The sequence below is a fragment of the Coniosporium apollinis genome (genome assembly GCF_000281105.1).
Source record: "Coniosporium apollinis CBS 100218 chromosome Unknown supercont1.38, whole genome shotgun sequence".
NCBI lineage: Eukaryota > Fungi > Ascomycota > Dothideomycetes > Coniosporium > Coniosporium apollinis.
In genome coordinates, this window is record NW_006913300.1 from 1 (window position 1) to 25,186 (window position 25,186).

Here is a 25,186-nt window from a genome sequence, read left to right on the forward strand (position 1 = left end):
CTATAAAGGGGTATTATAGGTATAGTAGGCTGTTCTTAAAGATTAGAACGTCTAGAATAGTAGGGGTGAATAGGGCTAGAAGCTTAAAGGAGTCCGCCTTAGGGTTAGCGAGTGGATACTACTTAAGAAGGGTAGCTACGGCTAGGCTTATAGCGGAGAGAGGCTATGCGGATGAATAGCTCTTATAGTAGTCTTTTAGATGGGTCCGGATATAGAATAGAGCGATAGCGCGCTTACATAGTTAGTAGATAAGGACCTTAAGGTCTAGGAGGTAGTTAAATAGATCTAGATCTATAGTGTAGTTAATAGGATATTAAGGCGTATAGAGAAAGGGGGGAAAGGTATAGGCGAGGGGCGGTAGATAGAATATATAGAGGTAGAAGGACGTGTAGGGTGGCCTAGCGACACGTAGTAGTTGCTAGATACATCTATATTCGTGTTCGCATTAGCGCGGCTATAATTTAGTTAGAGTGGTGTAAGGGGAAGGGTTAGTGGAGAAAGGCTTCTATAGATAGGCCTAGCGGCGTAGAATTCCGGAGGCGGGAGATTATATTATTCCGCCGGGGCGGGTAGTTAGTGTTAGCGTTGAGTAGTTTGGTGCGGGCAGGGTTAGGGTGATGCAGCCAATGGGAGGGTCAGACAATTGGGAGGAGGGCAGATCCTAATTGGGCATGCAGTACCAGTCAGTCAGTCAGTCAGTCAGTCAGTCAAGTTCTATAACAGCTGTAGTTGACGCTGCCTGTCTAACTACTATACCTCGACCGTCGGTCTATTGGTCACCCTGATAGCGACATCCATCACATTAATATACGCTCTAGGTTCAAGATCGAGCACCCTCTCGAGGAGCGCCAGGCCGAGCTGAGCGCATCCGCCAGAAGTACAACAAAGTAGAACGCGTAGGTGATAGTCTAGTCCCTCGCGTTTATTAGTCTCTACACCACTAACGCTTCGCTAGCCGCGTGCTTGTAGTCGGATAGTAGAGACGGACCTCCGCAAATGTCTACTGCCTCTAGACACGTCTGGTGGAGATCCTTATGGCCATCCGCAAGCTTCCGCGATATCCTCCCATGTGTCGATCTCATCATCCTCATCGTCAGTGTAATATCTCGGGTTAAAATGTGACAATGGCCTTCGTTGTGAGTTGTTTCCTCTTTTACCCTCATGCACTTGCTTCTTCTTTTTGACATATTCCTCTTTCTGCTTTCTTCCCCAAACTGCCAACTCCTCCTGATGGCCGATACACCATAGCACCACCTCCCGCGCAGCGAGAGCATCCTCAACGGAGTCATGCCCTCTTTTTCCATTGTTCTGAATCTCAATGCCTAAGAACTGGTCACACAGTGTTTTCAGTCCCCATTGCCGGCTTCCGCCAGTTCCTACAGCATCCTTAGCCAAAATTGCCGAATCCACAACTTGCCAATGCTGCATTCTGAGCGCGTCGAAATCATGATGTAATGCTTGGCCGATTAGAATAGTATTGGAATCAATGTACCTCCATAATTCGGCGCGCGCTTCCGGCCAGCCCTTCAGCACCCGTTTCTCGGCCACGGCCGCAGTCATGGCATTCTTCGTGATTCCACTGAATCTTGTGCGCCAGTCCGTGACCGGCTGAGTCGGCTGAACCAACGTGTCAATGAGAACTTCACCAGTGAGGTAATCAATGGCTGAAATGCGTGCTACTTCGGATTCGCCTTTGCCCACGCCCACCATCTCGCAATCCAGCGCGACCGCACCGCGCTTCGGTACCTGAGGATCATGTGCAGGGGTTGGCAGGGGTATGAGAGATAGCGCTACCCCGACTCCCAGAGTTTTAACGTAGCCGGGTCCTGATGCGTACTTGTTCTTGGCCAGGGTGGTATAGGAATGGCAACTCAAGGTAAGGGCGGCTAACGTTGCGGCTCGTTGAGGTTCGGGGATAAATGACCACCTTGGTTTCGGCTGCGTTCCGGGAATTTGCGCATTCGATTTCATACCACTTTGCGGCTCTGGTATATTCGTGCCCATAGTAGCCCTTTTGTCAGGCATGACCCGCTCATGTAAGGGGTTTAATGGGTTGATGAATCCCTCAATGGGTAGACGTGTAGGCAAGGTGCTGCATGTCGAAGACTTGAAGTGCGATCCAAGAGATTCCCAGCTTGTAAAGGTGAAACCACAGAACTTGCAGCTGCCCGAGTGAGCTAATGATATCGATTGTGCTTGTTGCTGCGGCCTTGGCAACAGGAGTGCAAATTCAAAGTCCTTTCCGCCATAGTCCACTATCAATGGAGAAACAAAGGGTTTCCCGCCACTGCGAGGGGTGGCGACGAGATAGCAATCGTTGATGTCGTATGGCGCGTAGAATCCGTAAAGCGAAGCATTCCGTACAGGTTGTGGCATCTCATTTGGAGGCAATACAAGACTTGGGGATTCCCATGATAATTCAGTAACCGATCTAGATTGAGAAGGACGCTTGCATTCATTGAACATATGCGGGGCCTTTTGGACCATGGATACAGGGTAGGTCGCAGGCATTTTAGTAGCTTCGAAAGACCCTTTGTAGATGTTGCTGAGAAAAGAACCCGCTACGGTGGTTGCTGGAATCTTAACGGTCTCATGGGAAACGCGTGAAATATCGGAATAGTCTGGCGTGTTGTTCATCATGGAGATGTTGCTACTAGCAATACAAGCCGTTTGGGTGGACTTCCCAGGTTCCTTCCGGACAGGAGTCGTATGAATCTGCTGAGTGAGATCCTGTAGTCGATTTGACCGTGCATCTTTATGGACGGACGAGTTCACATGTTGTTCGAGCGCTTGTTGGCTTGTAAATGCCTTCGTGCATCCACTGGTTGTGCAAGGTAACAGATGTCCGGTAGAGCGGCTATGATCCGCTAAGGCGGCGCTGCTAGAAAACGACTTTGCGCATTTGTTGCAAGAACGTGCCGTAGAGGACAGATCAGAGTGTTTTTTAGGGGGCATTTTAGCGATTGTTTTCGTTGGCAGAAGGCAGGAACGAAGTTTTAATGTTTGCTGTGCCGCACGCGTGGCGGGACTGTTAGCGCGAGCGCGAAACCGGCATCTCAATTGGCTGCAACAGTCTTAGTAAATATCACGTGACATTCTACCTGATTTTCGCACTTATTCAATATCTGCAAGTTCTAACGGATTGCGGACGCGTTAGTATTCTTTTCGACAACTACTATTATCTTAAAGAAAAGTATTCTCATAGCGCTTCGGCGCTCTATACTACAGCCTCCTTCCCGCCGCCAGCGTTTCTGCTAGAAGGTAAAATAATCACCGAACAACTAGAATACTAGCGGCCGCACCGGGCAATCGCTTAATCGGCTGACTATTGCACCTTATATAAAGAAAGACAGCCGGTTCTTAAGAGTATAGCAGCCACCGCGACCCTAGCGACCCAGTAGACTATCCTAAGTACAGAACCCTAATCTATTAATACGTCTATTTCCGACTCAGTAAAGATGCTTTAAGTGGTATCAGATATACAGGAGCGAATCGGACGATATGCATCACTGACAGTAGTTAATCGATACTTTTCGTATCGTGAGGTTTTGTAGTAGAGTAGATGCAGCTAATGCTGTTGCAGTACGCGTCAACACCTGAACTATTCGCACCATAAAGAAGCAAAGAAGCGTGGAGCTAGAATGCTAGGCTAAGGCGAACGAATCATGTTGACTCGCAACTCCGTGCGTTCACACGGTCTCACGCAGGTTCAATCACTATTTTATGAATCCGTGTTTCATAACCTCGCAAAGTAGAGGCTCCTTTCGTAGCTTACATTGTGCCAGCGCCAGGCTGCTGCCTGCAAGTCCGCACTAAGCGTTCTCATCGGGTTCCGCCTACTCCGACGAAGTGATCTTGGTTCCACCATTCGGCAAAGGCACTCTGAACAGCGCAAACGGCCTCACTCGTCGATCCGTGCCCGGGTAAAATGCCTGAGTCAGCTGTAGCTGGTTGACGGTAAAATACAGATACCCGTCCGCTCCGGTTGCGACTGTTCGTTACGTTAGCTGTATATTCTAACTCTCGCCTCTACAAGAGAGATGCGAGGCGCAAGGGAGGGGCGAGTAGGCTTACATGTATCGACCCAGTTGATTCTCGGATCCCGCACAAAGGTGCCAGTGGTGGCATTGGCCGGGTTGTACCAAGACACCGCGTTTTGCTCCATGTTACCAAGGTAGACAATATTGTTGGAATCTGTCTCGAACCCGTCACTCACGCCCTTCTGGCCTCGGCTCTGGACAGACGATTGGGCCAGCACCTCGCTGACCTCGCTCCTATCCCGAAGTCTCTCAGTTGGAATGCTGTAGAGATACCTCGACCCAACGGCGCCAAAGAAGAGAGTTTCTGCGTCGGCTGAGATCGCAATACCGTCACTGCCGAACGGAAGATACGTAAACGGCCTTCCTGGACCAGGTATAAAGTAGAGAGGCTCGCCCCAAACGTACGCCAGGAACTGGCGCTCTGGCCGCACAACCGCGTCACCGTCTAGGTGTCTCCAGGATTCACCTGTGCCGAGATCCACTGTGACAATACCGTTGCGGCCCTCGGTGCTGCTGTCTGTGATGTACGCCACGCCGTGGCCTGAACTTGTGATGTTCGAACGCAGGTCAAAGCGCACGTCGTTGAGGTAGCTGTCGGGGTAAGCGACATCAGGCGGGAAGACGATCGTCGTAAAAGTCTGGTTGGTGGTCAAATCAACGCCGATGAGTTTCGGACCGCCGTACGAAGCTGGAACAAGGGTGCCATTGTCGGTCTGCGCGCGCCCGGTATCAAGGATCCAGAGGCGGTCGGCTGGGTCCACCACGACCGACTGGACGCCTATAAGGTAGTTCTGGTAGTTCGCGCCGACTGAGGGAGCGTCAGTCTTCGCCTAGGTGCATTGGGACATACAGATGGGGGCATGAGTGGGACATACCAGGAGGAAACACAGTGTAGTTGATCGCGCCTCCAGGAGGGTTGTTAAATGTCGCATTCGGGAATGGTGTCTCAGTATTGCCCGGGAGCAGCTCGGCAACTGTATATTTTCCATTCGTGCCATCATTCGTGTTGTTTGGATCCAATCCAGGCGGATAGTTCGAGAACCTGCGGCCCGTCGACGAGACCGCAATGCCTGGAGAGAGTCAGCAAGGCAGAGCAACTCCGTGATATTGGCCTACCCGTCGGGAACTCGTCGTAGTAGAGGTGGACGAGCTCCAATTCAGGTCCAGCGGCGCCCGGATCAGAAATCAGCTGTGCCGTTGCGACGCAAGCCATGCCCCAGAGGGCGCATGCAATGAAGCATGATCTCGCCATAGCCCTTTTCCGGTGGGTGGTTTTGAGCCCAACCTTTGATGGAGCTGAAGATACCGAGCTGCTTCGGCGTGTTCAATTGCGAATTCCTTGAATGCGCTTCGTTCAAAGTCCCGTTCGACGATACCGAATTCGCTGCCTTGGTCGATCGTACTTCGCTCGCACGACCGCCCCAGTGAGCTGAGTCCGTTTTGTAGGCGGCTCGGGTGTCAACGTCATGTTTACTCGAGTGCTGTCTGCGCCATAAACTGCATGGCTAGCAACTCAGCTAGTCGACGCCAGTCGGCGGGATCTCCAGGCACAGATGGCTTTGCGGCACAAAGCGTGCTGTTGGCGTGCGTTGTTGTTGGCTACGATGTGCATCGACAAGGGGAAGCCTGCGCCGATGATGCTTTCCCCACATCATCGGCAGCGCTTGGGCAATATCAGATCCCTCGGTTCTCCAACCTCTCCGCTAGCAGCTTGCGCGGCCAATGCCTTGCTACATATCTTGCCTGCCCGCTTGATCTCTAGCAGAAGTCTGTAGCCAGTCAAGACCCGAGGAAGAACAAAGTAAACAGGGCTGGACTCGTGTCGAGTGAGGTTACAGATACGTCCCGACGTCAACATCATCGGTGTTCTATAACACTATCTGGTTAAGTGGTTTTTCTCACGCAAGACCACTACCTCAGCACGTAGGCGGAGTTTTTTTACTTTTATTTGGAAAGTCGGTTGGATTTTCAAACGGCAATCAAGTAATCGAACAGCTATTAGTATAGAATTCAAAGCGAAACCTCAATCAGAAGTAGATCTTGTCCTAGCTACTTCAGCATCTTACAGTTCCGCTTGACACCTTCAATTCGTGAGGAAATATAATCTGACGGTATCCGCCATGTCGAACGCTATTGCCTGTGCGCTGTTCGACTTGCACGAGTATTCTGAGATTACCGCAGCCCGCTACGATTCCTTGGGACCGCGTAAACATCGAGACGTCCGTGTTTCCAATCGTCTAAAGATTGTAGCAGGCCAGGATCTTACACTACCTCAGTAACATTGGGGAGTACATCCCCAGCACAGCCCACAACAGCCCTCATTCAAGAGTCCTGTCCTACTTGCATGTGGTTTTTTAACCCCTCTAGCTCTCCCGGCTCCCTTCCACTTTCAGGTTCCGTCAACGGCTTAAAAATCTCGCTTATCTGGCCCCACTCGGTGAATGTTGAGGCCATGTCACGGCGAAATTTCTTTCCAAATCCTGTAGTCACCGGCACGCCGTCCCACCGCTGCTTCCAGGGTCCTATGCCTCGCCCTTCTAATGCGATACGCTGCAGCTGCAAGACATCATCTTCTATCCACGCAAGTCGCGGAACGACACCGTTGGGCGAGCGGCGCTGGATCCGGTGCACAAGATTAGGCAGCGATAAGCTAGTGACGATGACCAGGGTGCAGGTAAGTACGAGGAAGCAGAGGCCGAACATGCTGAACGAGGAGTGGGTCGCGGTCCGAAACTTCTGGTTGCGGCAGAGGTGCAAGTTCAGCGGGTCGGTCTCAGGAACAATAAAGGAGTGGAGTTCGACGCCTGGGCGGATGTGAAGGTTGGGCTCGGCGGCGTGGCCAACTACAGATCTCTGTAAACCCGTCATGCTGATGTTGTGGATGCCCTCCATCTCAGTCTGCCATTGCGTATCGGGCAGCGGTCCGGATATGCCGAATGCGCCATAGACGAGCGTGCTGGCCAGTAAGATCTCGTTCCTCAGAAACATCAAAATTGGATTCATGCGCACGGAGAGTACAGAATACACGAGCAGCCTGTGGGTGGCTTGCTGTATCGGACTGAAACCGAGGTCTCGTGGCGCCTCGAGGAATCTGGGGTCATATCCTCCACTGAGTGGCGTGCAGCGGTTGGAGTTGCAGAACTGATATTGCTCGGTGCAGCCAACGCCAGTTAGCGTTGAGTTGGATATCCATGCCTCGTTCAGTCTGTTACCGCCGATCGGAAGCGTTGCTTGGAACCATGGGTCTAGCACTTTTCCTGTGTATGACACCCGATTATTGAGGAGCAGAACAGTGACATCTGCATCGGTTCGCGATAGCTCAGGAATCGGAGCAAAGCCACTCTCGGTAGAATTCTGAGGATAAGCGGACCGAATCCTGGAAGATAACGTTAGCTGTGGACAGATATACGACTGGGATCCCATACTCAAGTTTGTACGGCAAAGGGCTGAATCCAACAGAGAGATTGCTGACAACATGGGTGTAATTACTAACGTGGAAGCCAAAGAGCCAACTGTCCCCCAGGTAATAATACTTGTGAGCATCCTCAGGCGGTGATGTGGGCAAATACATTTCTACGCCGTGCTTTTTCTCTGAAGTCCAATTCGTGCTATATTTACCCTCGACGGGAATAGGAGCGCAAGTCGTCATCTTCCTAATCCGAATACGATCCTTCGGAGGCGCATTGATGCCAAGGTGTGTGTTGGAATCGAGTAGTCCAGAGTCCATCGAGATAGCCGGTGCTGAACACATTCCCGAAGCGAACGGGCAAGACGCTGCCCGGTTGATGTGGGAATTAATCCTCGGCAGAGAAATCGTTTTACATATACTCGACCCATTCTGGAGATCATCGCCGTAACATGAACGAGAGTAAGTCAAGTAGTCTCGATAGCCGTTGTATGTCGCAACGAACAGGGCGTCTCCGCGTAGCCAATCTTCCTGAGTCCATTGAGGGAAATCCTTGGCGGCCGTCGTATCGGGCCATCCACACAAACCCCTGAGTAAGGCTTCGCTGTCCGTGGATGTTACTCGAGAAGAGAAAACACCAGCGGCAAGGAACGCAGCTACATGGATCGTCGCAAGACAGGCAAGCGGGAAGGTACGTTGATACGACGCGGAGATGCTTGATCTCCAAGCCCAAGCAGTCTCGAGAATGCGCCAGAGGAATTCCAAACTCGGGATTCTATTTCTAAGCAGAGCCTGATGTTGAAAATAAAGGCCGTCCCTTTCGCGCAAGTCGGAGCGAATGTGGTGAAAAACGAAGCACGTGATTCCCCAGAAGTGGGTTCCCGTCCAGCTCACAAGCAACGCCAGGACTGCGATTAAGATGCCGCCATATTCGGCGGGAATTGCAAGCGTCGATCCCAGTATGGACCCTTTGCCTGACGCGCTATCAGTAAATGAAGGTTGTGAGGTTTAGCACTGCAGCCAGTCCTCAGATACAGTAGAACAGAGACTCAAATCAGACCTGAAAGGGATTGAAGGCATACTCCAGTTGATCCAGATACCTACGAAAACTGGTTCGCCCGCCATCCGCTCGTGGAATACCGACAACGATAGCCTTACAATCTAGTAGCGAAAGAAGGATCGATTGACCGGAAGCTCAAAACGAGAAGTAGTCCGTTGTTAATACCCCTTGATGGAACGACCTAACCTCAGCCGCAAATGCAGGGATCTCGATTCGACCAATATGAACATACATGCAATCCTACTGTCCCGTTGCTGTTCCGTCTCCTGTTCCGTCTCCTGTTCCGTCTGCCCGCTGCTGCCAGTGATTGGCGGCGTGCCTCATTTTCGGCGTTGGCCATGCCGAGTGCTGGTGGCCATGCGAGCGCCTCAGCTCCACAAGGCGTGAGGACATAGCATAGAGATTCTTTTGGCACAACTCGGATCTTTTAGGTCAGCGTTGGAGGCCCCTTTGTTCCAACCAGCTGAGATATGCTAGTGAAGCAGTCCGCGGTTGGATCAGAGGATGAAGTAGTGCTCTAAAGGTTCCCAATCACACAAATGGATCGTGATATTAATTGGAACATCACGTGATCCGTTCAACCCGAAACACAAGTTGGCAGTGGCGCTCGAAAGGTCCGTGCCGCTCCAGAACTTCCCCTCTTCAACAACACTCAGTCGCCAGAACCCCAAGCCAGCAACACACCACCGTCTTCACCCGTTCGCTCGCATTATCGCTACGACAACAACCCGAGGGTCTCTTTCACGACCACAAGCAACCTCATTGACCGTCACCCGCTCAATCAGCACCAATCAGCGACCGTGGCCGACCAAAGCAATGGCGAAAAAATCCAGTAGCAGTAGTAGCAGTAGAAGTAGTAATTACTACGCCTCCAGCATGACCGAGTCTGCTCGCGCCAACATCCTCGCGAGCTGCTATGCCGTTGACGCCTCTTCGACGGCTCTCCAAGGCTTCCACTACTCTTCCACCGGGGCTGGCGGGGTCGATTGGCGTTCCTGAGGTCGGCTCGGTGAGTGACTTGCTCTTCCTCTAGCCCTGCGCTTTTGGCGCTGGGCATTTTGCCTTTCATACTTGTCCCTTACAATTTCATGGACGCTAACAACACTGACAGGGCATACCATCACCGCCGCTAAGTCCCCCCCTCGCCGCCGCACAACACGCGCTGAAAGATACGACCATTCCGAAGAACTTTTCGGTCAGACGGGCGCGCAGAGGGGGGGCCGCATACACCATTGCGGGGGAGTGTGAGAGACTCTTCTGCGAGACACTGAAGACTGTTTTCCTTGGTGAGGGGAACTTGGTCTGCCAGGACTCGCTTGCGATGGGTGTGCGAAATCAAAATACTACCATGGATGGCAGCGATGACGACAAGGGTGTCGGCTGGAGGTCAAGACATGACAGCGATAGCAGCAGCAGCGCTATGGCTGGTTTTGGGGCCGTGCCAGCGGGGGGGCTTCAGACACCTAGTCCAGAGATGGAGGGGTACGCGAGCCACGGAGGCGGCGGCATGATTAGCACATGGGTCGAGGTCTGGGATTATGTCGGCGGCGCCAGGTTTAGAGGCTTCTTGGTCGATGACGAGGGCGAGAGGACAATGTTCACGTTCTTCGATGAAGGAATCATTGGGAGGGATCTCAAGCCTGGGTACGTCGATTTTCCCACCAGTTACCCTCCGCCCCCTAGTACTAACACCTTATACAGTCTAATGGCGCTTCTTGAGCTCTGCAGCATACCCGAGTTCGACTGCTCACGCCTCGTCGTCTGTATCGACCGCAACGCGCAACCGGAGCCGACAAAGGCGCTAATGAGGGATCTGGGCTGGGTTGGCTTCGAGGCCGTCACGCTTGCACGCTGGACGCACAGCAACGAGATCATCAGCGATCGATGGGTTTTCTTAGGAATGGACGTCTAGTCGGCGCTCGATCAGTTTGGCGGTTCTACTTTTCTATCAGCTGTTCTTCGTTTCAGCATCGGGCCGTGTGAGCGCCGGTGAAGGACGTATTTTGGACGGCCAAGTATCTGTAGCATTTGTCTTTTTCTTGAGGGGCAGCCCAGTTCCAAGAGCTATGCGGGAACACCTAGTCTGCTCTTGCATGCCCGGTCTCACAAGCATCGTGATATCGCAAGTGCAATTTGCCTCGCCCCCCTAATCAAATTCTTTCCCCTATAATAATACGTGGATCCTAACACGCGATACCTCCATGTTTCCCTAAGAGATCGAACGACGACGTCTGAACGGAGTTGTAACCACTAGCCGAGAAACACCTCTTCTGCGTTGTGTCCCATCACGGATGTATCAACGTTCGGCCGTCAACCGGCAGTCCGAACAAGCTACTCATGCTTCCTGACTTCGAGTCGCAGAGACGGTTCTGAGGTGATTTTCAAGAAAGTAAAGCTCGAAATTTGGTCGCATGCAAGATCTGAGCCGATATAAAGGCACCCATGTACGAAGGTCCGCATTGGAGTATTCACATTTTCTGCGGATGCTCATAAGCCCTATCTACCCGAGCCCCTCTACCCCTTGACTTTTCTACCACAACAGCACAAATTGAGACAGAAGCCCTCATCCCTGCACGAAGCCTGCAAGCTATCCCAACTTTCTGAACAAAGCAGCAGACTATGCAAGTCGGATATCTCAAAGTGAAGACACACGCACTTATGCAAGAAACAAACTAGCAGCATACAAGAGACATTTAGAGAGATTGAGGCGCGCAGCCGCAGTACTTCAGCCTCGGAGAGGAGGGAGCCCTGCGACACCGACTGCGCAGGAGTGGAGTACCGTGATACTCGTACAAGCGAGCGGAAGAGAGATGGGGGAGGAGCTGCATGTGATATACATCGCAACACTTGAAAAGAAACGCTTTTTCATCCACATTAGCTACAGCCATCACACTCCCTCTAGTCCAGCGAGATCATCTTGATGTCAAACACCAGTGTTGAGTTCGCCGGGATGCCAGCCTGAGCCTTGCTGCCATACGCCAAATGAGCCGGGATCGTGATTCTGCGCTCACCGCCGACGGCCATGCCGGCGACACCAATGTCCCAGCCCTTGATGACTTCGCCGGCGCCGAGCTTGAAGGTGAAGGGCTTGCCTTTCTTGTTGGCTGGTGGGATGTATTAGTTTTTGTGTCTCTGCAAGTTCTACGCTGGAGTTATGGTGAGGGGGGCGGCTTACCGTCAAAGACCTTCCCGTCCTTCTCCAGCTTGCCAATGTACCGCATGCCAATTTTGTTGCCCTTCTTGGCTGCGGGCCCGGCACCTAACTTCTTATCCTCGATCTTGACGCCCTGGACAATCTTCATGCCTGTTGTTGCGACGGGCTTCTCATCCTTTGTTTCAGCCTTCTTGTCGGCCTTCTTATCGGCCTTGGGGTCGACTTTGGGTGAGCCGGTCGGGCCTTGCTCAAGATTCTTGGCGAATTGGACCTTCTTATCTGCCTTGCCGTTCACAGCGCCCTTCTCTGCGTCTTTCTTGGCCTTCTCGTCCGCTGGCACGGGAACGGTAGCGGCAGGAGCGGCGGCCTGGCCGTCATTCTTCTTGAGCTTCTTGAGCTGCTTCTTGCTTAGCTTCTGCTCGCCGTTCGTGGCGGCGGCGGCATCGGCTGGCTTGAGCGACTTGCTGATCAGATCGTCGAGGCCGACATCTTCCTCGGACTCGTCGGCTGGACGCTTGTTCTTGCCCTTCTTGTCTTTCTTGGCTTCGATCAGCTTGGGGGGTTCTTCCTCGTCGGTGTCGACTTCCATGATTCGGGGATCCTCGAGGCCGTCAAGCTCGTCATCTTCTTCCTCTTCGTCGCCATACTCGAGCTCGTCTTCATCGGGTGAGAGATCGTAATCTTCCTCGTCTTCGTTGTCGTCATCCTCTTCATTGGGTGGGACAACGTAGTTGCCGGTCAGGTAGATGCTGTGCGTTCCAGTGACGTGGAAGTAGACCTCTTCGTGTTCGCGGATAGTGATGTCCAGGGGCTGCTGGTAGTGCTAGAGTAATGGTTTAGTAGTTGTACAATCATCAGTCATGAAATCCCACGTACCCTCTCCGGGTCCAGAGTGCACAAGACAAACTCTTGCACCTCCTCTCCATCCTCGTCTTCATCGTCATCATCCTCCTCATCCTCGTCTGTAGCCTTGGCCTTGCCCTTGTTGACAGTCTTTCCATTGACACCGTTCGGCGCGTCGTCCATCTCTTGGTCATCCTTCATTGAGTCGATGAGTTGCTGGACAGCGGCTTCCTTTCGGGCCTTCTTGGTCTTGGCGGGATCACTTGGGCCACCGTTCTTTTCCTCATCATCTTCATCGTCTTCATCCTCGTCGTCCTCGTCGTCGGACAGAGCACCTCCAAGACGCTGCCTGATGGCCTCAACGTCGTCCTCGTCGTAGTCCTCGTCGCCATCGTCATCGTCATCGCCATCAGGCGTGCGGATAATCTTGAGGGTAGCGCGCGGGTGCGCGACGTCTGTGGCTGCGTCGAGGTCTGGCTCGGCGCTGGGATCCAGGGCGGCCATGGTGATGCGGATCTGTGAGGATTAGCGAGGGTTCGGCTGGGGGCGGAAGCGCCATAACCGCAACTGTAATGACACGCTTGAGCACATGAGACTGGGTGATTGTTACTTACAGTTCCCGGCCATTCGACCTGCGCAGGCATGGTTATGCCGGCGGGCACTTGGAGAGCGTAGACGCCCATGGGAAGAAGGCTTGCCATCGTGTTGGCCAAGTGCGGATGCAGTGTGCTGTGTATGATGTAGAATGAAGCTGCAATGCCTTGATATAACGCCGAGCTCCAAAGATGCTTGAGGAGGAGGAAGATCGTGAGGCCGGACGAAGCTTGCGGGACCCTCTTGTATACCTACCTTAGCTCTGCTCGAACTTTTTTCCACCTTTTTCCGTCCCGACCGCGCCAAGATTTCGAACAGCCAGCACGGCCAGCCACCAGCCATGACGCCCCGCCAAAGCGCGACCGCGACCCACTCTACACGTCCGCGCCTTAATGGAACTATCCTCATACCACTCTCGAGCTGCTGCAGCAATACCGGGTATATCGCACCCCATCGCCACTACGCCCAAGTCATAGACATTCATAGACATTCATAGACATGTATACTTGCCCAGTCCATCACCATGGGCTCACGACTCGAGAGCAACTCCAACGCCGTGCGCAAGCGCATCGAGAGCCGTAAGCTTCCCAGACACAGAGACCCCAGGGGCCCTGCTAACGCAGTCCAGATACATTCGACGATGAGGAGGGCGAAGAATACAAAGGCTCCAGCTTCGGCGGCTTCTCAGACTACTTCCGGCGCAAGAAGATCAAGCTACAAAACCTCGACCATGAGATCCGCTCCTCATCCTCAACCGGCCCGCCCATCTTTCGCGGCGTCGTTGCCCATGTCAACGGCTATACGCAGCCCTCGCTGAACGACCTGCACAAGCTCATAGTATCGCATGGCGGAGGTTTCATGCAGTACCTTGATGGCAAGACCGCCGTTACACATATCATCGCGAGCAACCTCACGCCAAAGAAGGCGGTGGAGTTTAAAAGATACCGGATCGTCAAACCAGCGTGGGTGGTCGAGAGCGTCAAGGCGGGCAGGTTGCTACCCTGGGATGCGTTCCGCGTGCTGGATGAAGGCGCGGGCCAAAAGGTTCTTGGCTTCGACAATGGCAAGGTCGTCAGTCAGGCAAGCTCTCAGTCGCGAGGATACAAGGAACAGACGGATGGAAGCTGGTATACGAAGCAGCTGCAGGAAGGAGCCAGCGCGCCGCCGAGCTCGCAGCGTCCCGCTTTCCTGTCACAGGCTCCACCTACGCCTGATGATGACGATGAGATTCAAGACCTTCCCCCTTCTCGCCGGCAGGACTATGGGTTCCTGGAGGGAGAGGAGGCAGAGAGTGATGAACTCGCGGAGATCTTCGCAGAAGCACAGGACCAGACGCACCTTGAGTCACCTCCAGATACCAGTCCAGTGGTGAAGGCCGTTGAGAGACCAGACACGGAGGATCGGCAGACAGAAGAACAGCCGGCCGAGCAACTTCCCAGACCCGACCTGAAGAGGAAATCGGCAGACAACCGGTCCGAATCACCTTTCAAGCGTCAGCTCACTGCAGAGGAGCACAACGCCATCCTGCTCTCCGACCCCCACATCCGGAAGTCATCCGTTGTAAACCCCGACTTCCTCGAGCAGTACTACCGCGAATCCCGGCTGCACCACCTATCGACATGGAAGGCAGATCTGAAGGCCCAGCTGCAAGTCCTCGCAGCCTCAACCACCGCATCGCAGAAGCAGCGCCAGAAGCCCCCTCCCGGCGCCCGCAGATACATCCTCCATGTCGACTTCGACAGCTTCTTCGCCGCCGTCTCGCTCAAGAAGCACCCCCAGTACAAGGATAAGCCAGCCGTCGTCGCGCATGGTGGCGGCACAGGCTCCGAAATCGCGAGCTGCAACTATCCCGCCCGCGCATTCGGTGTCAAGAACGGCATGTGGATGAAGCGCGCGCTGGATATGTGTCCCGAGCTCAAGATCCTGCCGTACGATTTCCCGGCCTACGAGGAGGCGAGTCGCGCGTTCTATGACGCCATCCTGGCCCTCGGCGGCGTTGTGCAGAGTGTCAGCGTTGACGAGGCGCTCATCGATATCACGACGCTGTGTCTGCCTGCCGGCGGCACGAACGGCGTCAAGCGCAGCGAAGGCAGCCAGTACCGCGAGCAAGCCAAAGCTGATGAGATCGCGCAGCGGCTAAGAGAAGACATCAAGCGTCGTACTGACTGTGATGTCTCCGTCGGTATTGGTGGTAACATCCTACTGGCGCGAGTTGCGCTCAGAAAGGCGAAGCCCGCGGGCCAGTACCAGATCAAGCCTGAGGAGGTCCTGGACTTCATCGGCGGACTCGAGGTTCAGAACTTGCCGGGCGTGGCGCACAGCATCGGCGGCAAGCTGGAAGAGCTCGGCATCAAGCTCGTCAAAGACATCCGCGAGTTCTCGCGGGAAAAATTAGTCTCTACTTTGGGTCCCAAGACCGGCGAGAAGATATGGGAACACGCTCGTGGTATCGACCGAGCCGAAGTCGGCGACCAGATCGTCCGCAAGTCTGTCTCGGCGGAGGTCAACTGGGGCGTGCGGTTCGAGAATCAGGCTCAGACTGACGAGTTCGTCGAGAGTCTCTGCGGCGAGCTTAGCAAACGCCTTGTCAAGGAGGGAGTCAAAGGCCGGCAGCTCACCATGAAGCTGATGCGGCGCGCACCTGATGCACCGCTTGACCCGCCAAAGCATCTCGGACATGGCAAATGTGATACTTACAACAAGAGCGTCGTCTTGGGAGTCGCGACGAACGCCAAGGATGTTCTGACTAGAGAAACGCTGTCCATACTCAAGGGTTTCGGGTTCTCGCCAGGCGAATTGCGAGGCATAGGCGTACAAATGACGAAGCTCGAGCCGCTCAAAGGGACAGCCGACGGCCAACTCGAGAGCAGCCAGAGGCGGCTACAGTTCAAGGCCAACGAGAGAGCTAAGCCTAACGCGAGAGGGCCGGAAGATCCCATCACAGACGACATCGAGACGCCTAAGAAGCCCAAGGCGCCACCCGACCAGGTCGTCTTCGGAGCCGAGCAGCTCAACCACCCCAGTCCCAGTCGCAAGCCCCTGAACACGCTTGGAACGCAGTTCATCCTCCCCACGCAAGTCGATCCCAAAGTTCTCGCCGAGCTCCCCGAGGACATCAGGACGAAGCTCGCCAAGCACGTCAGCTCTCTCCAGCAGCAAGTGCCTCCGTCTTCTCCCTCCAAAGCCCGTACTAAATCCCTCGCCTCGACCCTCCTCCCAAACCAATCCCAACTCGACCCCTCCATCCTTGCCGCCCTCCCCCCAAGCGTCCGCGCCGAGATCCTAGCCTTCTACGCGCACGCCCCCAGCTCCTCCCCAAAGCGGCCCCGCACAGCCGACCAATCCATCCTCCCGCAGTCTCCGCGAAAAGTTCGCACAGTCCACATACAGGCCTCCAAGAAAATCGCCCCTCCAGCTTTGAAGCGCGGCCGCGGCCGCCCGCCACGAGCTCTCGAGAACAAGAACCGAGACGGCTCAAACAGCACGCTTACGCAGAGTAACTTTCTCCCTGCACAGCGCTTGACGCGGCAGCTGAGCCATGAAGATGCTACCACGCCTGGGACGACTGATACCGAGGGCGAGGCTGATACCACCGCCACGGTCGCTCGAGAGGAAGAGGTGTCGGCGGAGTTTCTCGCTGCGCTGCCGGAGGATATTCGACGGGAGGTTCTCGATGAGCAACGGCGCGCGAGGCTGAAGCGGAAGGCTGGGTTGGATCTCGGTGCCGCGCCGGCGAGGAAGAGAGCAAGGCCTGTCTCAGCTGGTGCAGGTGCTGCGGCTCCGGTGCAAGCGCAAGGGATGCTATCGGACGCGCAGGCCATGGAGCCGGGGGCTCAACGAGTCCTGAGGTTGGAGCCTCGGCCGCCGCGGCCGCGCTTCACGACGAAGAAGCTGTGGAGGCTTGAGGACTTGAGACAGGCTATCAGGCAGTGGTACGATGCGTTTGGGGCTGAGGGCCCGTATGAGGAGGATGTGGATTCCCTGGTCGTGTACTTGGGAAAGGTGGTGGGTGAGGAGAGGGATCTGGCAAAGGCGGTTGCGGTCGTGAGGTGGATGGCTTGGGTGCTTGATGAAGGGGGTGGAAGTCCTATGGATGGGAACGGTGACGGGTTTAGGGACGTTGGGGCGCAAGTGCAGAGTCCGGGATGGGCAAAGGCGCTGGAGAGGATCAAGCAGGGCGTACAGGAGGCTGTTAAGGCTAGGGGGCTGGGTAAGGCCGACTTGTGATCTGGCGCATAGTGTGTCGATCAGCGTTGTGTTGGCCGGTGTTTCGGTCTTGAAAGTGCATCATATGACGTACGAAGCCTGAATCATTGCTCTGATGATTGGACCAGCTAGTAGCTACCGAGGGTCATGTCCGGTTACATTGCCTGCTATGTGTTTTTGACAGCGCGGCTTAGCTCTTTACTGTGACAATGCTTGAGCTTTACTCTGGTGTTAGCGCTAGCTTGTACGTGGCATGTAGAACAGGCCCCCATCCTCAACTCTTCCTCACAAGCTGTTGTGACAGTGTCTCTTTCAATGGGCAGCAATACAAGCTGCCAGCCACTCATTCTAGATGAGTTGCCTCGGCAGGTGAAGGAACAGAAGAGGTTATATAGGCGCGCAGGAGCTGCCGGCTTCAGCGTGCTGTGACGACTGGTGTTCTGGTGTCCTAGACTGGGTATGCTGCTGCCGGTTGCTTTCCGCATCCAAAGCGTCGGGTCCTGAAGCATCGGGCCCCGCCTGCTTGCAGCTGTCACAAAGTACGGTTACTTCCATCAGTATGGCTTGGTCGAGTGCTGCTTCTTGGATGGAGGTAATAGGGTAACGATCGAGGGGGCCGCGCTCGGCGGTCTGAGCGAGTGGGTTGTTCCTCCTTCCAAGGCTTGAATCCTCCGAGATATCATCCGGCGCTATGCGGGGAGACGGAGCAAAAATTAGCACCGAACTTGATACCGGAGACCCCTTGCGACGTTTTGCTTACCTTGCTCCACTGCCACTATCTTGGAGTATGAGAGGATGGTTCGGGTGCTGTAACGGTGAGTGTGTCAGTCCAAGTTGCGAGGAATTGTGCCACTTGCTGGCTGACTCTTCCCTACCTCGCTCAACCGCCACAACCTCCGAGAATGTCAGAGCTGACTGTAAGTCCTGCGCCTGTTGCTCTCGCTCCGGTCGTCGTCTCTTACGCCGTGATTTACCCGGGTTGCTCTTCTTACGCTTAGGTTCCGTAGTTGCGTCCCGGTAGATGCCCTGGCTCTGGTCGGAATGATCTGACGCAGCCGACATAGTAGAGCTGCGACGTAGTAGGGATAGGTACAGAATGACTGTTTGAGTATGCTGCGGCGTTGCAGGCGTCCTGAGACGTAAAGTTGATGTAGAGGAAAAGGCATGGGACGAGTTAAATCGTGCAAGCCATGTGCTATACCTGACGTCACAGTTCTTCAACGAGAATAGAATCACTTCCTCAATGAAGAGGTGCCTTAGCCCATTCACGACCTGTTCCTGACAGGTAACCAAAGTCGCCTGTAGAAAAGAGGTATAGAAGTCGGAGCAGAAGAGGGGTACAAAAATCTTAATCTGGGCGTGGAGTTATGTGGTCGGCGGCAAAGTCCGATCCGTGCCGACAGCCCGCAGGCTTCAACAGAGCCGACACAGTGCAAGGCCATGATCGTGGACCCATATGTATGCATTGGAGGTAGACTGACATCTGCAGAGCGAGCAACCACGACTGGGACACCGTGGTTTGCCGGCAGAGGAGTAAAGACTTCGATCGGAGGTGTTAATAACGGATAAAGATATACAGTGAAATCTAGGCCTTCCTCCTTCCAAAGACTCTGAATCTTTTCACACCCCCGTCAGGTATAATCACCAACTTCAAGTGCGAGTAGGTAGCCCCACGCACATCCTGCAGCACGTCCTGATTGTAGAAGTGTTCCTTATCGGGGCCCGCTTTCTGCGGCGGTAGTACTTCAACCCAGCCCGCGTCATCTGCTCCCGGGTCTCTCTCAGCGGATATTGCGAAGACCTGGACTTGCTGCGGATAGTTCCCCCGAAAGTGAGCTGTATCAATGACAACGCTCTCCACCTCGCCGGGACACCCCAGCTTGATGATCGCCCAGTCCACATGCGGTCCCCTCGTCCGCTTCGTCTCCCATCCATCGCCCATATCCACTCCTCTTCCGGGCAGGAGCAAGTTGTCCTTGGTCCCGAAATGTTGGTCGGAGCAACTGATCGCCACGCCCCCATTTACTGTCGCTGCAAGGTCGAAGACCTCATCCACCGCCTCCGGAAACACCGGCACCGCCTGCCCATACAGTCTGAACCGTGCAATGCCCCCGTCGGGAAACATCAACAACCGGACATGTGTATAAGCCTTCTCCATCATCTTGTCCAGTACCCAGGCCTGCCGCTGACTAGGCCCGCACTCCTGCCTCTCTAGTATCGTCTCCCATCCCTTGAACCCCTTCCCCTTGACCTCATCATCGTTGCTACTGAAACAACCCTCCACTGCAATCTCCGGCGCATGGTTCCCGCTGAAAAACGCCGTGTCGATCTCCACACCCTTCACCTTCCCACTCGCAACGCCCAGCCGAAGGACGACCCAGTCGAACTCCTCTGGGTTATGTCTCCTTGTTTCCCAGCCATCATACCACGCGCCGGCGTGGGTGAAGACGCCCGGTTTGCGGACCGGAGGGGTAGGTGTAGTGAGATTATCGGCGGCAGCGAACCATTCATCCGAGAAGGAGAGGATACGGGAGCCGAGCGGCTTCGAGATGAGATCTATACTGTTGGAGCGGAAGGCTGCATCGATATCGGCGGCGGCGAGAGGAGTGACGGCGCTGGTGGCTGTTTCGGCGACACTTTCTTTAGAAAAAGATTGGACTTCCATCTTGTGACTCGGGAGTACTGAGTAGAGAGATCTCTCAGGCAATTGATGCGTGGAGATGTTTGTGGGATGGCCGACGTTATTGTGATGATTTGGTCAAGAGATGCTGCTATCGATAAAGCGGGGTTCGGAGATGGCCGAATATGGACAAAATGGAAAACGCAATGCTCAAGCGCGGATCAGCGACTGGGAAGAGGTTTGAAGAGACTTTGATATGGACCTGCTTCGAGAGAGTGCCCTGACCTTCGATCGGCGCTCAATATAGTGCCCACTAAGATGCCTAATACTCTCCAACGTCTTATCACACACGGCTAGGTAATTTCAACGTAGATAAAACCATGCATATATACGTCGACCGGTGACCGATAGATATAATCAGCTGTATCCGTTGTCCCAGCGTGGTTCGCCATAAGAGCTCCCACCACTCTTGTTGCCGCTGGTGTCTAGCTTTGCCAAAAACTCAGGTGGCACGGTAGGCAAGTACTTTCTTTCTCGCTCTCGATCCGTTCCGCCAAACCCAGCACCGTAGCTGATCAGCATGTCGGTCGAAGTAGGAAGAGAGAACGGAAGCATGAGCGCTGGGTCCAGCAGGAGATGCTCAGGGGCATCTTCATCGTCGTCTGCATGCTCTGCCTGCTGTGGGGTGGTAGGCGATGAAGCACTCGGCTGCTGCTGGCCGTGCTTTCGTGTTGGTGTGGAAGGAGGCGCATCTTTTGACGGTGGCACTGGCGAAGGAGTTGCTGCTCGCCTCCGCTCAGATCTACGATCAGCCGCCTCCTTCTGCAACTTCTGAAGATATCTCATCGCGGTCTTCGGCAGACTTCTTTCGCCAACCTCCGGCCTGTAGTAGTTCACGGCATGGATCAGCTGCTGCGGTGTCAGCCGTGGTAGCTGCTGCAATGTGCCAACTAGTGACTCGATGTCGTCGCCCAATGAGGAGAAACATTGTAGCCACTGGAGTAACTGTACGACAGGCGCAAGATGGCGCCGCGCCGCATCCATTGTTGTCTCTCCTGTAGAGGTCATTGAGCCGTTCTCGTAATGCTCTGGCTGCCGATTGTTGGTCCGCGCCCAATCTTCGAGGGCCGAGATATTCATCCGTATTTGCATGGCCTTTGTACGCGCTAGATACTTCCTATTGGACATGATGCGGTTGAACAGTTCCGCATTTAGCCAGTATATCAGCTGCGAAAGGACTTGCGATGTAATTACAGAGTGGACATCATAGAGATCCAGCACGAACAGTGTGGATGAGAGAAGGGATGTAATGTTGCGCGGAGATACTTGAGCTCTTCGTTTCGGTGATGGCGGTCGCCAGCGCTTCTCCATGGGTTCGGGTGCCCTGACCTTGGCTTTTGTCCTGAAAATCTTCCATTCGTGCTGGAATTGGACATCTTCAAACCCAGGTATGGTCTCGTGGTCTAACATGGCGGCGTCCAACACCTTATCCATCCTCCGCTCGGCATCTCTTATTATCAAGATAAAGATCTCGTTGATCAGCTCAGCCATCTGAAGCTGGAATTCTGTGGTTGCGCCAACAAGCCCTCCGTCCTTCTTGAGGTAGTGCAGAAGTAAGGTTGCGTTCGACATCCAGAAAGCCAGGATTGTCATGTCCCATTGGTGTCGTTCTACAACATCGTTGATCTTCTCCACAGCTGAAGTCAGAAGCTTTTCCAAAAGTTCTGGGCTGGAATGGTAATGCGCGTAGCGAGCGCCGAGAAACAGGATGTTCGCTGGAACAGGTTTCTGCGAAGGAGATCTCTGAGGTGTCATGTTGGTGATGATGATATCCAGTATGCGGTCCAGCTCGTTCTCTTGAAAAACGAACATCTGGTCATTCAGACATTTATCCCAGACAAACTCTTGTCCTTCTTCTAGTTCCCCTGGAGACTACGATAGTCAGCCGCTGAATCTAAAACAAGACATCTTGCCTACCTCAGGTTGTTCGTCGAGGCCCAAATTTCCCAAGTCGACTTCTAGGTTGATGGCGCTCTCCATCATCATCCGCCGTTTCATCTCATTCTCCGCCATTTCTTCCTCAAATCGATCTTGAGAGAAGCCGGAGTTGTAGAAATCATCTGCAACTCCCGCGTTTCCAATGCCATATCCGCTTTCGTAAAGGTAATCCGATATCTCGCTATTCGGTGCAACAAAATCGAATGCTTTCCTCCCTGATGAGGACTTGACCTCTGGCGATGCTCCGTGATCGAGCAGCAGCTTCGCGATCCCCTTGTGCCGGTTCGTCATTGCCCACATTAATGGACTCCATTTGTTGCGGTCTTGTTTGTCGACTTCTGCACCGGCGTGCAGCAGAGCCGCAACCACGTCTTCATGACCAAAGCAACTGGCATAGATCAATGGCGGCGTTCCTTCTGCATCGGCTTTATTCACATCTACGAAACTTTGGCCACTACCGTTGACAAGTCTTCTGACCCTTTCAACGTCGCCATTGCTCGCAGCAGTCGCAAGCCACCCTTGCAGTGTATCCCTCTTCTCGGCATCCGACAGTTTATCGCTGGTTGCTACAGATTCTTCGCCGCCTGCACCTGTGTCATCTTCCCTCAACCTGGCTTGGGACGCGAGCATCTGGACGAGTCGGCTGTCACTGTCCTCGAGGGTGCGTGGATCATCTCCGTAGTTGGCTTCGTCAAGTGAAAGGTTGAAGGTGAGAGGCTGAGCCGGGACAGGGTTAGTGAGAAATTGGGACTGTCCTGATGCAAGTCGGTCAGTAGGAAGCCTGTGTCTGCTTGGTACACGCTGAACCTACCAGCCCACGCATCGTAGTACTCCGTCTCTTCGCCTAGGCCGCTGACTGGCGCCCTACGGTCATCTAGCGACGTGGGTAGATCACTAGGCAGTTGACGGGGCTTTTGGAGCTTAGGGGGCAAGCTGACCCCTTCGTCGTCGTGCTCCATGTTGCTCAAGCTGCATCTCTAGACTTTGATCTGTGTGGCTCGGGTGGGTGTTTCATGCGCCAGTCCTTTGGTGCGGACGAGTATGCTCAACGCAATGGTGCTGACGAGACTGTGTTCCAGATTGTGAACCAATATTAAACTCAGGTGCCGACGCTGTCATTTCGTGACCGTGGGGAAGGTGTGGTTGGAAGCATTGAATGTTGAGTCGGAATGCTTCGCAAGGCAGGAAGTTCTCAGCAGCGCGCGCCCTCTCCTCCATGCCAAGCATCACCGTCACCGGCGAGCTCGCAGACCGGCACAACCCCACGCCGGACGTTCTAAGACGGACACATTGCACAACAAAGTTCCTCTTAGATCCAGCAACTGAGCCATTAGCTAGTTAGCCTAAACCGGTAGGCGTATCGACTAGTAATGGTAAAGCACCCCGCTTTGGTCGATCCGGTTTACCGGACTTCTCTCCATGATGATGTACTTCACACTCCCTTCCTATCAAAGTCCCAGTCACATACTTTAAGCTTCTTTTACAGCAACCATCTCTTTGCTTAAGGCACAGCAGTCTAAGAGCCGGCGCACTGTAGGCTGCTCTTAATACTTAACGAGTCTTTCCATCATCTTTTATTGTTAACTTTCACTTACGATTCGTTATATGCATCTTTGCAATACACTAAATTCAATCATTCCTTTCCCGAACCACTCCCCTTGAAGCACTTCTTTCGAGAAGACGAGTAGGCGTAAGCCAAGCCCTGGGGAATCATCACAAGAATGAGCAACGAACCAGAGAAACCCCAAGAAGACCTTACCACGGTCCCTGCCGTCGGACCAGAAACCGCCGAAGTACCGCAACAAGCCATTGAAGGCCTCGAACCACCCCCTGATGGTGGTTACGGCTGGGTCTGCGTGCTCAGTGTCTTCATCATCAACGGCTTCTCATGGGGCGTGCTTGCCGTATGAGCCCTGACCCCTTATTTGGTACTGCGCTAAGAGCTCACACAAGTCGTACGGCGTCTGTCTGGCCTACTATCTTGAAACAGACCTCTTCCCTGGTGCAACTTCCCTCGACTACGCCTTCATTGGTGGCCTCAACTTCGGCTGCGCAATGCTCGTAGCAACGCCTGTTACAAGCTTAACCCGCATCTTGGGCACACATATCCCCATGTACATCGGCGTATGTCTCCAGACCGGGGGATTCATTGCAGCGTCCTTCTCAAGCCGGATCTGGCATCTGTACCTCACTCAGGGTGCGCTTGTTGGCGTCGGCGTCGGCTTTATCTACATTCCCTCCATAGCCGTTACATCTCAGTGGTTCGACAAGAAGCGCAGTGTCGCAAATGGTATCAACAGCGCCGGCTCCGGCATCGGCGGCCTTATCTTCTCGTTCGCAACACGAGCCATCATCGACAATATCTCTCTGGGCTGGGCGCTTCGCATCACCGGCCTGGTCAGCGGTATTATGAACGCCATCGCCACATCCCTCATCCGCAACAGAAACGCCATAATCAAGCCGCCAATGCGCGGCTTTGACGTCAAGCTCCTCCGCCGACCCACCGTCCTGCTCCTCCTGACCTGGGGCTTTGTCAGCATGCTCGGCTACATGACTCTGCTCTACTCCTTGCCCGACTTCGCGCGCTCGATCGGCCTGTCGCCATCACAAGCGGCCTCAACAGCCGCATATCTGAATCTCGGCACCGCGCTCGGCCGCCCACTAATTGGGTTCCTGAGTGACCGCTTCGGCCGCATCCGTGTTGCCGGCCTTGCTACAGCCGTCAGCGGCATCTCCGTCTTTACGCTTTGGCTACCGGCAGAATCGTATGGCCTCACTGTGTTCTACTCCCTTCTCAACGGTGCTGTGCTGGGCGTATTCTGGATGGTACATCTCTCTCCTCTCACTCGTGTCCCATATTATTTGCCGAACACAAGGGTCTTACTTACGTGAAATCTTGAGGGAGACAGACCATCAGCCCTCTATGCGTCGAGGTCGCTGGACTTGCCGAGCTTCCCTCCCTGTTAGCCATCACTTGGGGCGTTGTCATCCTCCCCGTTACTTGTAAGACTTCCACTGCTAAGCAACACCGCCTTGGTGCAAGAACGCTGATGGAATATACAGTTTCCGAAGTCGTCGCGCTGAAGCTTCGCCGTCCTAGCTTCGGGCGGTGGGAATACCTCTACCCGCAGATCTTCGCCGGGACGGCCTACCTTGTCGCCGCGGCGGTCCTGTTCGTGCTTGGGCGGATGCAGCGGCGGGTGAAGACGCCGCCGCCATGACGTTGCTGTCGTTCCCTTAATGCACCTTGTCTTGTCGTCGTTAT

The 25,186-nt window shown here is 54.2% G+C and overlaps 10 protein-coding genes across 10 annotated transcripts; 3 read left to right on the forward strand and 7 right to left on the reverse strand.

The window, feature by feature from the left end:
- Positions 1 to 1,032: 1,032 nt before the first annotated feature.
- Positions 1,033 to 2,004, reverse strand: W97_07350 (uncharacterized protein; the record flags this gene model as incomplete). The annotated part of the gene is made up of 1 exon (XM_007784980.1): positions 1,033 to 2,004. The coding sequence occupies one exon, from the start codon at positions 2,002 to 2,004 to the stop codon at positions 1,033 to 1,035; it is 972 nt and encodes a 323-aa protein (XP_007783170.1).
- Positions 2,005 to 3,836: 1,832 nt separating this feature from the next.
- On the reverse strand, positions 3,837 to 5,253 carry W97_07351 (uncharacterized protein; the record flags this gene model as incomplete). The annotated part of the gene is made up of 4 exons (XM_007784981.1): positions 3,837 to 3,991; positions 4,075 to 4,848; positions 4,916 to 5,110; positions 5,157 to 5,253. The coding sequence occupies 4 exons, from the start codon at positions 5,251 to 5,253 to the stop codon at positions 3,837 to 3,839; spliced, it is 1,221 nt and encodes a 406-aa protein (XP_007783171.1).
- A 1,109-nt stretch (positions 5,254 to 6,362) lies between these two features.
- Positions 6,363 to 7,767, reverse strand: W97_07352 (uncharacterized protein; the record flags this gene model as incomplete). The annotated part of the gene is made up of 2 exons (XM_007784982.1): positions 6,363 to 7,416; positions 7,466 to 7,767. The coding sequence occupies 2 exons, from the start codon at positions 7,765 to 7,767 to the stop codon at positions 6,363 to 6,365; spliced, it is 1,356 nt and encodes a 451-aa protein (XP_007783172.1).
- Positions 7,768 to 9,422: 1,655 nt separating this feature from the next.
- W97_07353 (uncharacterized protein) lies at positions 9,423 to 10,418 on the forward strand (the record flags this gene model as incomplete). The annotated part of the gene is made up of 3 exons (XM_007784983.1): positions 9,423 to 9,515; positions 9,618 to 10,150; positions 10,208 to 10,418. 3 exons carry the CDS (start codon positions 9,423 to 9,425, stop codon positions 10,416 to 10,418), a joined length of 837 nt encoding a protein of 278 aa, XP_007783173.1.
- A 986-nt stretch (positions 10,419 to 11,404) lies between these two features.
- W97_07354 (uncharacterized protein) lies at positions 11,405 to 13,204 on the reverse strand (the record flags this gene model as incomplete). The annotated part of the gene is made up of 4 exons (XM_007784984.1): positions 11,405 to 11,610; positions 11,682 to 12,483; positions 12,537 to 13,019; positions 13,118 to 13,204. 4 exons carry the CDS (start codon positions 13,202 to 13,204, stop codon positions 11,405 to 11,407), a joined length of 1,578 nt encoding a protein of 525 aa, XP_007783174.1.
- A 416-nt stretch (positions 13,205 to 13,620) lies between these two features.
- W97_07355 (uncharacterized protein) lies at positions 13,621 to 17,324 on the forward strand (the record flags this gene model as incomplete). Its single annotated transcript, XM_007784985.1, has 2 exons — positions 13,621 to 13,675; positions 13,726 to 17,324. 2 exons carry the CDS (start codon positions 13,621 to 13,623, stop codon positions 17,322 to 17,324), a joined length of 3,654 nt encoding a protein of 1,217 aa, XP_007783175.1.
- Positions 17,325 to 17,690: 366 nt separating this feature from the next.
- On the reverse strand, positions 17,691 to 18,365 carry W97_07356 (uncharacterized protein; the record flags this gene model as incomplete). The annotated part of the gene is made up of 3 exons (XM_007784986.1): positions 17,691 to 17,992; positions 18,064 to 18,110; positions 18,169 to 18,365. The coding sequence occupies 3 exons, from the start codon at positions 18,363 to 18,365 to the stop codon at positions 17,691 to 17,693; spliced, it is 546 nt and encodes a 181-aa protein (XP_007783176.1).
- A 523-nt stretch (positions 18,366 to 18,888) lies between these two features.
- Positions 18,889 to 19,968, reverse strand: W97_07357 (allantoicase; the record flags this gene model as incomplete). Its single annotated transcript, XM_007784987.1, has 1 exon — positions 18,889 to 19,968. One exon carries the CDS (start codon positions 19,966 to 19,968, stop codon positions 18,889 to 18,891), a length of 1,080 nt encoding a protein of 359 aa, XP_007783177.1.
- Positions 19,969 to 20,340: 372 nt separating this feature from the next.
- On the reverse strand, positions 20,341 to 22,880 carry W97_07358 (uncharacterized protein; the record flags this gene model as incomplete). The annotated part of the gene is made up of 3 exons (XM_007784988.1): positions 20,341 to 21,855; positions 21,901 to 22,676; positions 22,733 to 22,880. The coding sequence occupies 3 exons, from the start codon at positions 22,878 to 22,880 to the stop codon at positions 20,341 to 20,343; spliced, it is 2,439 nt and encodes an 812-aa protein (XP_007783178.1).
- A 762-nt stretch (positions 22,881 to 23,642) lies between these two features.
- W97_07359 (uncharacterized protein) lies at positions 23,643 to 25,142 on the forward strand (the record flags this gene model as incomplete). Its single annotated transcript, XM_007784989.1, has 4 exons — positions 23,643 to 23,825; positions 23,875 to 24,747; positions 24,831 to 24,924; positions 24,985 to 25,142. 4 exons carry the CDS (start codon positions 23,643 to 23,645, stop codon positions 25,140 to 25,142), a joined length of 1,308 nt encoding a protein of 435 aa, XP_007783179.1.
- Between the last annotated feature and the right edge of the window lie 44 nt (positions 25,143 to 25,186).